This window comes from Vigna umbellata, chromosome 1 (assembly GCF_029865625.1).
Source record: "Vigna umbellata cultivar VRB3 chromosome 1, Vumbellata_1.0, whole genome shotgun sequence".
Classification (NCBI taxonomy): domain Eukaryota; kingdom Viridiplantae; phylum Streptophyta; class Magnoliopsida; order Fabales; family Fabaceae; genus Vigna; species Vigna umbellata.
Genome location: NC_142165.1, coordinates 52,769,063 through 52,782,297, shown reverse-complemented (window position 1 = coordinate 52,782,297; position 13,235 = coordinate 52,769,063). Strand labels below are relative to the sequence as shown.

General features: G+C 32.1%; 1 protein-coding gene and 1 pseudogene across 1 annotated transcript; both read left to right on the top strand.

Moving 5' to 3' along the window:
• Positions 1-5,819: 5,819 nt before the first annotated feature.
• On the top strand, positions 5,820-10,161 carry LOC124835280 (sphingosine kinase 1-like). The gene is made up of 10 exons (XM_047310177.2): positions 5,820-6,288; positions 6,363-6,485; positions 7,251-7,351; positions 7,521-7,593; positions 7,695-7,781; positions 7,870-7,947; positions 8,060-8,130; positions 8,512-8,808; positions 9,227-9,349; positions 9,442-10,161. Exons 1-10 carry the CDS (start codon positions 5,973-5,975, stop codon positions 9,631-9,633), a joined length of 1,461 nt encoding a protein of 486 aa, XP_047166133.1. The 5' UTR covers positions 5,820-5,972; the 3' UTR covers positions 9,634-10,161.
• A 1,363-nt stretch (positions 10,162-11,524) lies between these two features.
• On the top strand, positions 11,525-12,941 carry LOC124835282 (syntaxin-125 pseudogene; annotated as a pseudogene).
• The last annotated feature ends 294 nt before the right edge of the window (positions 12,942-13,235 follow it).

Genomic DNA, 13,235 nt, shown 5'->3' with positions numbered 1-13,235 from the left:
ATTTTATGTTACTCGAGGTTTGTCTTATTTTAAAAAATTCAATGGTTGTGTTTGTGACTATTTTGTATTGAGAGTTTTTTTTTTTTACTTTCCTTACTTTGTCTTTTATTCATATGTAAAATCTAACTTATTATAGGTTATGATGATGGTATAAAGAATATCATTTTATTATATGATCCTATCCATAACAAATTTTATATATCACATCGTATCATTTTAGTTATTCTATCCGTTTTCACAATATCATAACATTTAAACTCAATTGTATTAATTCCTTTGTCATATATGTTGTCTTTGAATAAATTCAAGAGGCTCATAACTGATGTATTCTAATATTGAATTTGAAATGCTCAATATAAATGGTTATTTAAATTCATATATATCTTCTATGTTTATGGCTCCTAGAGAATCTTTGTTGAAATTATATGTCTAATAAGTTATTAGATTTTGTTTATTTCGTTTCATTTTAATTCTTTTGTTATCTTGTTAACCATTATTCACATTTTATTTAAGTCATCTTTTTATCAAGAAATTATTTTTTATCACACTTTACATATGATAAATACTTGGAATAAGGTTTATCTTCTTTGGAGAAACGGTGCAATTGGATCTCGTTAGGTCCAAAATATAAAAACCAACTTTGGTGAATTTGTTTAAAAATACAAAATTCACTTGGTTGCCAAAGAGGTTTTCTTAATATATGATATATGACATGATTGTATAATCTTTTGCTTAAATTTCCAAAAATGGGTATTATTCATATATGAAAATGTATTCTAGAATGATGATCTTTAAATATATATATATATATATATATATATATATATATATATATATATATATATATATATATATATATATATATATATATATATATATATATATATGATTCATCCTTTTAGGTATTTATCTATAATTACAGTGATAGTTGCTTAGTATTATTTGATTATTTAGATATATGGGTAGATTTATCAATTTGATCCAACCCACAAGATTTTACCTTAATCCATGCGGGTCAAAAAATTTACAAGGCTAGAAAGTTCACAAAAAAAAAAACATTGAACCAAAATGACAACAAAAGCCTCATGCGTCAAGCTATGAGCCATTTTTTAAAGTAAAAATCTTATTTAAAAATGAAAATGAAAAAATATTAATTAAAATCATCTTTATAAAGACATTTACTCAATCTAAATCCTAACTCAATATAAGCAAAGTTAGCTCAAAATTAGGTCAAGTTAGACCAGATTGACACCATCTCAAGTTGGTTGACATGAGTCTAGGTCAAGTTGAGACAAAGTAGGTCCAAGTCAGACCAATGTGTTGAGCAAAATAGAGCATGAATTAGGACAAGTTAGGTCGAATTAAGTCCAGTTTGCCAAATTTAGTTTCAAGTAAGTAAGGTCAAGTTAAGATGACTTATGTTGGGTTAAGTTGAGTTGGACTAATGTTGACAAAGTCAAGTCACACCTAGGTCAAGAAAATTAGGTAAAGAAACAGTATGTGTGGGTTTGTCCCAGACCAAGATAGACAGGATTAGGTCAGACACAAGTTAAGTAGGTTGTTAGGATCATGCCAAGTTAGAGTGGATCCAACTAACCAAAATTGATACGGTTCTGCATCATGTCGAGTTGAATTGTAAGACCATAAATTATAATAATTATGAAAATAAATAAAGTTAAATAAATGTTTTAAATAAAAGATAAGTGGGTGTAATAGTTGTTTAATTAAAAAGATAATAGATATTGTTATATATTAATAAGTGATAACTAAATATTAAAAAAAATATTTAAAAATTAATTAGGAGATATATAATAATTTATTAAATATCTATTTTATTAAAAAGATTATGGAAGGAGATATAATGGTTTATTAATTTAAAATATTTATTGTATTTAAAATATTTTCTAGAAAATAAAAGATTTGGTGTGTGATAATTATTTCTTAAACATATTTATTAAAAATATATAAGATTAATTATGTGTGTGATTATGTTTATCTTCTAGAGATTTAAAAATATTTTATAAACAATAAAATAAGTGATAAAGATTATGGGAGATATATCTTGAATGATAGTTTTTATTTTTAAGAATGATATAAATATGAGAAGAGTAGGTGAAGGTTATGGTTTTTTTAGAGAATATGTTGTTGGTTATACTTAAAAGAGAAGAACAAGAGATAACTATGAAGTTAAATAAGGAACATGATGAGAATCTACTTCATGAAAGTTGAAGTTGATTCCATGGATATGATTCGTGCAAAAGCCTAAAATAATGAATGAGAATATGTTTAGAGAGAGTGATTTGGGTGTGATTCTTGAAGGAGGTTGGGCTAATCCTTGAGGAAAAGATCTAGGATAAGTCAAGAAGACAAGTTATCCTTTGAACTCAGAAAAAGAAGAACTGCAAATTTGATAGAATTTCTCTATATTATTTTCAAGTTGTTCTTTACCATGCTTGAGCACTCCTATTTATATATTTGAGGAGTTGACTCAAGTCTCCACAAAAAGAAAAAAGATACAAAGAATCTAAAACTGAAAAGCTTTATAACTTTCTTAGTGATTAGTCAATTGTCAAATGCGTATTCACCTTTCTTTGCTTCATGTGCAAGCTAGTGGATGTTTTAACCCATAAATAATGTTCTAAGATTACTGGAGGCCCAATCTTTCCAAAAAAACACCTTAGTTTGTATGGTCACTCAAGAATCAAGTTAAAAAGCCAAAACTACATGACTACATAACACACTCTGATTGAATCAATTATGGTACTTATATAATTGATTCAATTAGAGATGTTGTACTTCTTTGCTGAACATGCTCTATTTTAATTGATTTTTTTTTATCTTTTTAATCGATTAATCTATAGACTTTTATACTAAAAATGAGCAAAATACACCGTCCTAAATAAACATCTGTTTGGCTTAAATGCAAGGCCTAAAGAAAAGACTTGTTTACAAATAAAGGACTAATCCTATACAAAAATATATTACTCCTAATCACATATTCACAAACAAAGAAAAATGCTTAGGTCTTGCCACTAGCTCATGTTGCAACACCCTAGATAGGTTTGCACGAGCACAAGTAAAAATGTGGTGAGAAGCTTTTGGAATGTTACATACTAGAACTAAGTTAGGGAATTTAATTTTTCATGTGATTGTGTGATGAGTATCAATATGTATTGTCGTATTTTGTGTTAATGATCAGATTGCTCATAGACATCTAAGTAAGTATGATTGTTATGGTTTGGATAGGTCTACGATTTAGACAAGTTCCCGTGACTACTATGGTTTGGGAAGGTCCCCATGATTGCTATGGTTTGAGTAGGTCCTCATGACTGTTATGGTTTGGGTAGGTCCCCATGATTGCTACGGTTGGACAACTCCCCATATCTGTTACAAGTTAGGCAAGTCCCCATGATTGTTATGAGTTAGAGAAATCTTCATGACTACTACTAAATGATAGGTTGTGATATATGTGATATTGATATTTCTTTAATTATAATTATTGTTATATTAATTTACCCTTATGTTTCTGGTTATGGTTTCCACTTGCGATGATTGTGTATGTTGTTTATGAGTAGATGATGAAGCAAGGTTGGATGCATAGCAAGGATAAATGTGGAGAGTGGGATGAGTGTCGTCTAACAATTTATAGTTTATAATTTTTTTTATTCATGTTACTCAATATTATGTAAAGACACTTAATTATTGTTTTCTCCATTTTAATAAAGGTCTTAAGGTTATTTATTTTAAGTATTTTTACAATAAGATTTTGGAAGTGATTATTGTATACTTAAGCATTAGATAACTCAATTTTTTTAAAACAAAATATTATTTTCGAAAATCAAGTTTTTGAGAGGATTTATTAGAAATCATTGGTTCTTTATAACTAAATGACTTTAAAAGTGTTAAGAAAATTAGGGATGTTATAAAGATCACACTGCACAAAGTTAAGTTAGATTCATGTTAGACCAAATCAAATTGGGTCCATGTCAAGCCAGTCAAATTAAGGCCACAAATGGTCGAGTAGACCTCGAGCTAAGGCAAGTCGAATATGCACCTTAAACTGAGTTGAGTAAGACCCAATCAAGTTGAGTCAAGTCAAGTTTGACCTATGCTAAGTCCAATCAAGTTGGACCTATGTTAGGTCCAATCAAATTGGTTCCACATTAGGCTAAGTATAGTTAAACATACATTGCATTAAGTCAAGTTAGGTCCACATTGACCCTCTCCAAACTAGTTCAAGTCGAGTTCACATGGATTGAGTCATTTTGTATCCACCTTGGGTCGAGGTATGCCCACCTTAAGCCAAGTTAAGTAAACTTACCTATTGCCAAGTTATTTTGATCCACCTTTGATTAAGTCGAGTTAAAGGCAACCTCTACCAAATTTCAGTTTGACTCAACTTGAATTGAGTCGAGTCAGTCTCACCTTAGAATGAGTCGAGTCCGACCACCTTGGCCTAGTCAAGTTTGACTTACATCAAATTGTACAAATTGATATTCATGTTAGTTCAAGTAAAGTCATATCATATAAAGTGAGTCAAATCAAGTTTATATTAAGTCGAGACAAGTTAAGCAACAACTAAATCAAATTCAAATTATTTATATTAATTCAAACTGAGATAAACTAACTATAATTAATATAAAATATTTGAAAATTAATTCACTAAAAAAAGTCATGTTATTATAAAAAATATTAAAAATTAATTAAAATATTGTGACGAAGACTTACGTATTCTTAACTCACTTTTAAGTAGAAAACAAAAAACACTTTTCAACCCACTCATTCAACAAAAAATGTAAGAAAAATATTTATAAGCACATAGAGTTTGACCCATGGTTAGATTTACATAATTCCAAAATAATTTATGCATATAATTGCTATCTCATTCTGTTCACCTATTGTTGTAGTGAGGACTGTTTCCTATTGTTGACACAGTAACATACAAAACCACAGTTCCAAAAAAGCACCATACAGCCCTCACATTCCCTCCATTTCATATTTATCTATTTTTCTTATAATCCAACTATTCATGTCCCAACACATGTCCTTTTCTATCTCTTATTGCCTACAATCTTCACAATTTTAACTAATTTTATTTGGTGAATGCAGTTATCATACGTTATTTGATCTTATCATTATAAATGATATATGGTACTATATATGTTTTTAATTTTTTATATTATCTAATTCTTATTATGATAAGGTAATAAATGCCTGACATGTATTTTTAATACTTATTATATAGCAATATCTGTACCAATATAATAACAATATCTCATTATTGTAAAGATGAGGAACCTCTCTATGTTCTCCCTAAATATTTTGTTTTGTTATTTAAATAGGACCATAAATAATTGTACACATACGACACTCTTGTAATAATATTACATTCTACAAAATTAAAATAATATAATTTTTTTATTTTTAATTTTGAATTTATTTTTCTTCCTTAATTCTATAATGATGACGTAATCCTAATCGCAATGTGAAAAGGAGAACTCTGATAACCCATGCTCGTTTCGACACTGACTAATTCATATTTAAATGTAAAGTATATAAATTAAAATTATAACCATTAACATAATACCTTTTTAAATAAATTTCAAAAGGTAAGAAATCATTTCATTTAATTTTTTTTATCAAAGTACACGTTTAGGAACAAGTTTAAAAAGGCGGTAAAATTTATAAAAAAAATTGACTAATTTAATTCCCAAAATAAATTAATCTAAATATAATACGTATTACTGAATACTTATTCTTGGAATGTGTGTAAATATATTAAAAACGAATTTATTAGTTAAAAACACTGCTAGTCTACTTTTAAAAATTAAGCCTTTTGTTATATATTAAAATTTGTTCGGTAAGATTGAGAAAAAGAAATCAACAAATTAATCAATTGTATTCCTCCTAACTCAAGTCATTACCTTTCGCTCTGGCGGTTTAATTTGCAACCAAACCGGTTCTCGCAGGAAATGGACCGAACCGCCGCCATAATCTCCGATCAGGTCAACGTTGACGGAACTGTGACGCAGTTATCCCTGCTTGCCGATGGGAAGCTGTGGTGGCCGGATGGAGGTAAACGGAATTTGACCATCGAAAAAGAGGTTATCGGGTTCGCCACCGATGGTTTGAACATTAGGCTGAAAACCGTGGTGGAGGGAGCAGATGGATGCTGTGGTTGCGGGAGCAGGGGAAAAGTGGTCCGAAACGACGTCGTGTTTCGGCCATCGTCGGAGGAATCGCACGGGCTCTGGTGCCGCAAGCTTAAAGAATTCATCGATTCCCTGGGTAACTAATTCGAAGCTTTTTTGGAGCTTATGTGATTAATTTTGTGCTGCGGATTCTGATTTTTATTGGAACAGGACGCCCCAAGAGGCTCTTTGTTTTTGTTAATCCTTTCGGGGGAAGGAAATTTGCTGCCAATATTTTTCGAGATCATGTTAAACCTCTTTTGGAAGACGCACAAGTCCATCTTACTGTTCAAGGTTTTGATCTTTTCCTTAGGTTTTCTTTCTTTTACCATTATTGTTATTGTAAAAAATGTGTGATTGATATTAACAATCTATAAAGACCAATCAAACATTAATATTCCTAAATATTAAAAGAGCCAAAGATTCAAAGTATATATATATATATATACACACACACAAATATCTATCTCCACTCAAGGACGTGTAATAGTTATATAGAGTGTGAAAACAAAATGTGGGATATTGGTGGAGATAAATAGGATGTACTTGAAAGGGTAAGAATCTTGAAGTTTCTAAGCTTCTAGTGCTGACTTGATTTGGAGTCAGTTCTTTTGAGAGACGATGAAGAAGAGAAGGAACTATAATGACATTGATACTTATTCAAGGATTTAATTTCATTTTAAATTATAAATAGTGTTCATTTTTTTTTTCATCATTTATAAAATTTAATTATATTTATATTGATTATATTGACGCCCTATCCTAAGTTTATGGAAATGTAGTATTCATGCACTATACGTAAAAACTAAAATATAAAAATTTGTTGTAGGTATAAAATCCAAATAAATAGTAAATGTTATTATAATAATTATTATTAGTTTAATGTTTATAAGTGTACAGATTTTTTTACGGTGAATAATAAAAATTACTTTTTTAAAATACTATTATTAAAGGTTAAATATTTTATTATTAATGCATTCTATCATAGTCTATAACATAATAAAAAAATTATAGTACTATCTATAAGTTGGAATTATTCTTTTTGTTATTATATATCAGAAACCAAGCATCAGCTCCATGCAAAGCAAGTTGTTCAGTCACTTGATTTTTCCAAATACGATGGAATAGTTTGTGTCAGTGGAGATGGGATTTTGGTTGAGGTTAGTTCACTGAAATTATTGTTGTTAATTGGTTACAGTTCGTACCAAGTGCTACCATTATGATTGTGAAATTGGCTGTGTGAACTAATGATTGTTTGAGTTTCTTTTGTACACATGGTTGCCTATGTTTCTATTTAATTATCTTACTAACGTCACGCATTTTTAGTAGGTTGTAAATGGACTGCTTCAGAGGGAGGACTGGGACACTGCAATAAAGATACCCCTTGGAGTAGTTCCTGCAGGTTTTGTTCCTTTTTCTTCAATGAATTTAGTCAATAAATTTTGTTATGTTAACCTTCCAATTATCTCCTCTGTGATGTACGTTCGTATAAAATGAATGAAGGTACGGGGAATGGCATGGCAAAGTCTCTTCTCGATTCAGTGGGTGATCCCTGTACAATAACCAATTCTGTTCTTGCCATTATAAGAGGTTTCGAACTTGTGACAATTGTGACCATATATATGATTTCTTTTTACTGTGTTGATATAAATATTAACTTGGCATTAAATGCTGTCAGGCCATAAGCAATCACTTGATGTGGCCACCATCACACAAGGGGAAACCAGATTTTTCAGTGTGTTGATGCTTGCATGGGGTAACTATAAATTAACGTCACCATATATTGGATTTTGAAAAAGAGGTGGTTGTGAGGAAGCATGTGGTTGTGGCCATGTTATTTGATGTAACATTTGATAATTTTATTTCAGGTCTGGTGGCTGACATTGATATCGAGTCTGAAAAGTATAGGTGGATGGGAAGTGCACGAATAGATTTTTATGTAAGTAAGCCATAATAAGTAGGAAGACATGTTTGTTTATGATGCTTTCTTTAGTTGCTGAGTCTTTTTATATGAATTATTGTTGCATGAGTTTTCTTATACTTTGGTTGAAGGCAAGAACATAAATCAAAAAGCCGTTAATCATCAAAGTATTGATCACCTACAAAGTTTACAAAAAAGGTAATCGTGTTTATGTAGAAGCCAAAGTACCAAATTTAAGAGTCTCTCGATTTCTTGCGCCAGAATTATGTGTACCTAGTAGTGACCCACACTTCAGTGCCAGTCTAGTTTGGTGATATGTTCTCGTTGTTATACAGTAATTTCCTTGACTTAAAAGGATTGAGGTTATTTTTACTTTGTTTGCATTACCTATTGTTGTAGGCTCTCACTCGAATCTTCCATTTGAGGCATTATGAAGGATGTCTTTATTTTGTGCCTGCACCTGGATTTGAAGCTTACGGGGAGACCATAAGTTACCCTGGCAGTTCTGCCAGCAAACGCATAATTAGTGATCAAATGGATGGGGAACCAGGGAAGTTAAAAAGGCTAGGCTATCAGGGACCTGAAATTGACTTGGAGAATCTGAGTTGGAGGGTCTTAAATGGACCATTTATTTCTGTCTGGCTTCACAATGTGCCTTGGGGTGCTGAAAATACCAAGGCTGCACCAAATGCAGAGGTTGGTTGTATGCGTAAAAGTTCTTTTGTGTATCATTGCTCTCTCGTACTCTTTCACCTGTTGTGTGATGTCATAGCTAGAACTGATTCGTATTGCAACATTAAAAATAGAATTAGAAGATGAATCCATATAAATTAGTATCCGAACTGGTCCCATGGAGGCTAATATACAACTAAACGAGGAATGGCTATTGGTATATTTTGCTTCATTTTAATGACTATTAGACATCAATGTTCATTATAAGTATCATGCAGAATAGATCATAGAGACACTCCAATTGTTGACATCATTGACATAACTGCTAGCTGACACCACACCCGAAATTTTCTCCCTCTATTCTGTGACATCTTAACTATTTATTGCTGATAGTTGCCATGAACTTGACAAGTCTTTTGTTAATTTAATTTGGTAAATGCAGTTCTCAGATGGTTATCTGGACTTGATCATTATGAAGAATTGCCCCAAATTACCGTTGCTGTCATTGATGTCAGAAATGAATAATGGAGGTCATGTAAAATCGCCACATGTCATGTACCTAAAGGTGTGGACATCACTACTGTTATACTTTTCCTGCACTGATTTATTTGCACGACAAGAATTGTTACTTTCTATATCTTTTGAAACAAACCATAGGTGAAAGCTTTGGTCTTGGAACCTGGACCGCGCTTGGGGGACCAGGAGAAGGAAGGGATCATAGATGCAGATGGTGAGGTTCTGGCAAGGGGTAAAGGATCGTACCACTGTGAGCAGAAGGCTTTGATGGCCTATGATAAACTTCAAATAACAGTGGATCAAGGTTTAGCTACTCTTTTTACTCCTATCTAAAATCCTTCATCTTTACAACAAAAGTGAGAAACAGATAAAGAATGAATACTCTGGGTTTTAAGAATTTTGGACGAAGATTGATGTATACACCAAACCTTATTTTACACTTAGCTTTGTTTGCTTCCGAACCTCCTCTGTTACAAAGATGGAAAGCGAGGATGAGAGAAGATATCCCCTGCTTTTCTCGAGCTGATTGGCATGGAAAAGCCAAGATTAGAACAACTTCTTCAGCAATGAGAGAGAAAGAAGAAAAACAAAGAACAAAAGAGGTGGACAAAGATGTACCATTGCTAGAAAATGTGTTTTAAGGGTATTTGAATAATAAAATTAATAAATAATAAAAATAATATTAGAATAATAGGTAAAATTATTTTATATTTTACTCTTCTTCAACTCATTTAAACAGTTTTACTTTTTTATTTTAACTTTTTTCTTTATTCCATACTGTCCAAACAAAATATTAGTGGGAAGTATGTATATCATTAAATGTGATCTCTAACTGCTGTGGAAATGTTCGTTGTTCTATGATTTCTTCGGAAATGTTCAACAACCAATAATTTTTGTGATTAATTATATTTAGTCTTATTTAGTTTATTTGATTGAAAAGGATCAATCCGATTTGAATAATTACATTTAATTGAATTTTAATTATTAAGTTTAATTGGATTTTAATCATTAAGTTGAATTTCTAATTGCATAAATTATTTATTTGTTAAACATGATTTACAAATTGTACCTAAAATATAAACATCCAATTTTTTATACATTAATTAGTTAAGCCAACATAGAAGGACGCGCAAATATATTATTTAGAATTTCTTGTCATCGTAATTGACAGGCATCACTTCTTAATGTGTTAACCAATGTTCCTCACTAATATTAGACGAAATAGTAACAATTAATAACGTAGATCATTTTTATAATATATTTCTGTACATATTATGTTGATTTTATTCTTATTAACAACTACTTTTTATTTTCTTTTATTATCAGTAAAATATCACCTATAATAAATAGGAATTATCGTAAAGTTTTCTTATTTTGATTATAATGTTATAAAAGTTAATGTAATATTTATTTTTTATTTTTAATATAAATTATATTTTTCATTTTAATAATTGTCATAATATCTATTTTTTAATTTTATTTTTTGTTTTTATTTTTTATTATTTATTATCAGTAGATACACCTGCACTTATAACATGCATGAATAACAAAGACCACAATTTACAACGAATAACACAAGTAAAAAACCCACTAATCCATTCAACAAGAGAGCCTACAAATCTAATATGAGCAAACAAGATAAAATTTAAATTATATTACTATCAATTAAAATAACTAGTTCAATTATTTTATGTTGATTTTAATAAGTTATTTATGTATTTATTATGTAAAGACTAGAAGTACAACAACAATAATGCTAATTAAAGATTAAAAATACCAGTCATGATTATTATCTACCATTATTTGTCAATAATGTACATGTATATATAAATACTAATTCAATACTTGTATATTACAAAGTATAAACATGTTTAACATACAACATTATTGTTTGATTGAAGATTGATTACACTGAACAGTTATTGTTAGAGAGAAATATTTCATCTTACTTATACAACATTACTTTATTTAATTTCTTTAGTTTCATTATGTTAGATATTTAACGTGAAAGATGAAAATGAATTGAGCCGCCATGGATTTTCCTTTCAAAAATAGAATGTGTGAAAGAGGGAAGACTGGCTGCTAAGTTCCATCTATTATAGGCTTCATCATTTCTAGCTTAAGCTCTGTTAGGTTCCAAACACAATTGCATAAACATCCAATTTGTTTTTGTTTTAGATAGTATCAAAATGGAACATCTAATTAAACAAACAATATATAATTTAAGCTCTAAAATCGATCTTCCTAAAAATAAAAAAGAGCAGAAGCTTTGAAAGGACACAAACCATCTTAAGATTCCATTCAAAAAAAGGCAAACACAAATCTTGTTTCGTCATCCATCATTAATTACCATAAGCCAATGAGACCAGCACCATAAAAACAAGAACAAGAAAAAAAACATCCTCAAAAATTAAACCTTGCGTTGGTGGCAATTACTCGCTTCTGTCAATTGTCACCTTCTGGGTTCTCTCCATTGTTGGTTTTGCAGAGGAGGATGAGTTCAGCACATGCTCCTCAAGATTTTGATCATAGCATGCAAGATATCCCACGTTAGAAAAAGAACAAAAAAAGGTTTTAGGTAGTTGGGGAAGAAAGAAGGAAGAAAAATGAACGACCTTTTCTCAAACTCGTTCAAGAAATACAGTGACCTGAAAGAGCAGGCATACCTGGATGATGTGGAGGCGGGGAAAGAAAGCGTGAACCTTGATAAGTTCTTCGAGGAAGTGGAGGAGGTGAAAGAGGACATGAGGAGTGTCGAGATGCTGTACAGAAGGCTGCAAGAGGCGAACGAAGAGAGCAAAACGGCGCACACGGCCAAGGCGATGAAGGAGGTTCGGGCGCGAATGGATAAGGACGTGGCGCTGGTGCTGAAGCGCGTGAAGGTGATAAAGGGGAAGCTGGAGGCGCTGGAGCGGTCGAACGCGGCCAACCGGAGCTTGCCGGGGTGCGGGCCGGGGTCGTCGGCGGACCGGACGAGGACGTCGGTGGTGAGCGGGTTGGGGAAGAAGCTGAAGGACATGATGGACGATTTCCAGGGGCTTCGGGCGCGCATACAGATGGAGTACAAGGAGACGGTGGAGAGGAGGTACTTCACGATCACGGGGGAGAAGGCGGAGGAGGAAACGATCGAGAATTTGATATCGAGTGGGGAGAGCGAGAGCTTTCTGCAGAGGGCGATTCAGGAGCAGGGGAGGGGTCAGATAATGGACACGATTTCGGAGATTCAGGAGCGGCACGACGCCGTTAAGGAGATTGAGAAGAACTTGATGGAACTGCACCAGGTTTTTCTGGACATGGCGGCGATGGTGGAGGCGCAGGGACAGCAGCTGAACAACATCGAGAGCCACGTGGCGCATGCGAGTTCGTTTGTGCGACGGGGCACCGAGCAGCTTCAGGATGCGAAAGAGATTCAGAAGAGTTCGAGGAAGTGGACCTGCTATGCCATCATTCTCGGCGCTATCCTCATTGTTTTGCTTCTCTTCCCTCTCCTCTCCTCGCTCTTGCCTCATCTCTTGATGAGGTGAACCACAACACCTCCATACAACACAACATGCTTTTTCTCCATTTACGATTCCAGTAGATTAGGAATCTACCTGCTATTCTTCTCATCTAATGTAAATATATAGCTTTGTTTCATTTCATTTCATTTCGCCTCTTTTCTATTCAAAACACTAAGTACACTTTCATGTCACAGGCTCAAAATGTGTTAACCCTTTTAAAAACATACCTGTTGGAGAATGAGAAAAAAAAAAAAACTCGTGTTTTTAATCTGCAGAAAATATGAATTCAGTATATTCTCTAATTTTACAAAATGGTCGTTTTATTTGTTTTACACCAGCTCCATTGTCATTTTCCCAAGCTAAGGATACGAGTGAATAACGTTCTACAGATTAGAAATAAGTTAGAACTTTGAGTGGTCTGAATAATTAATTAAT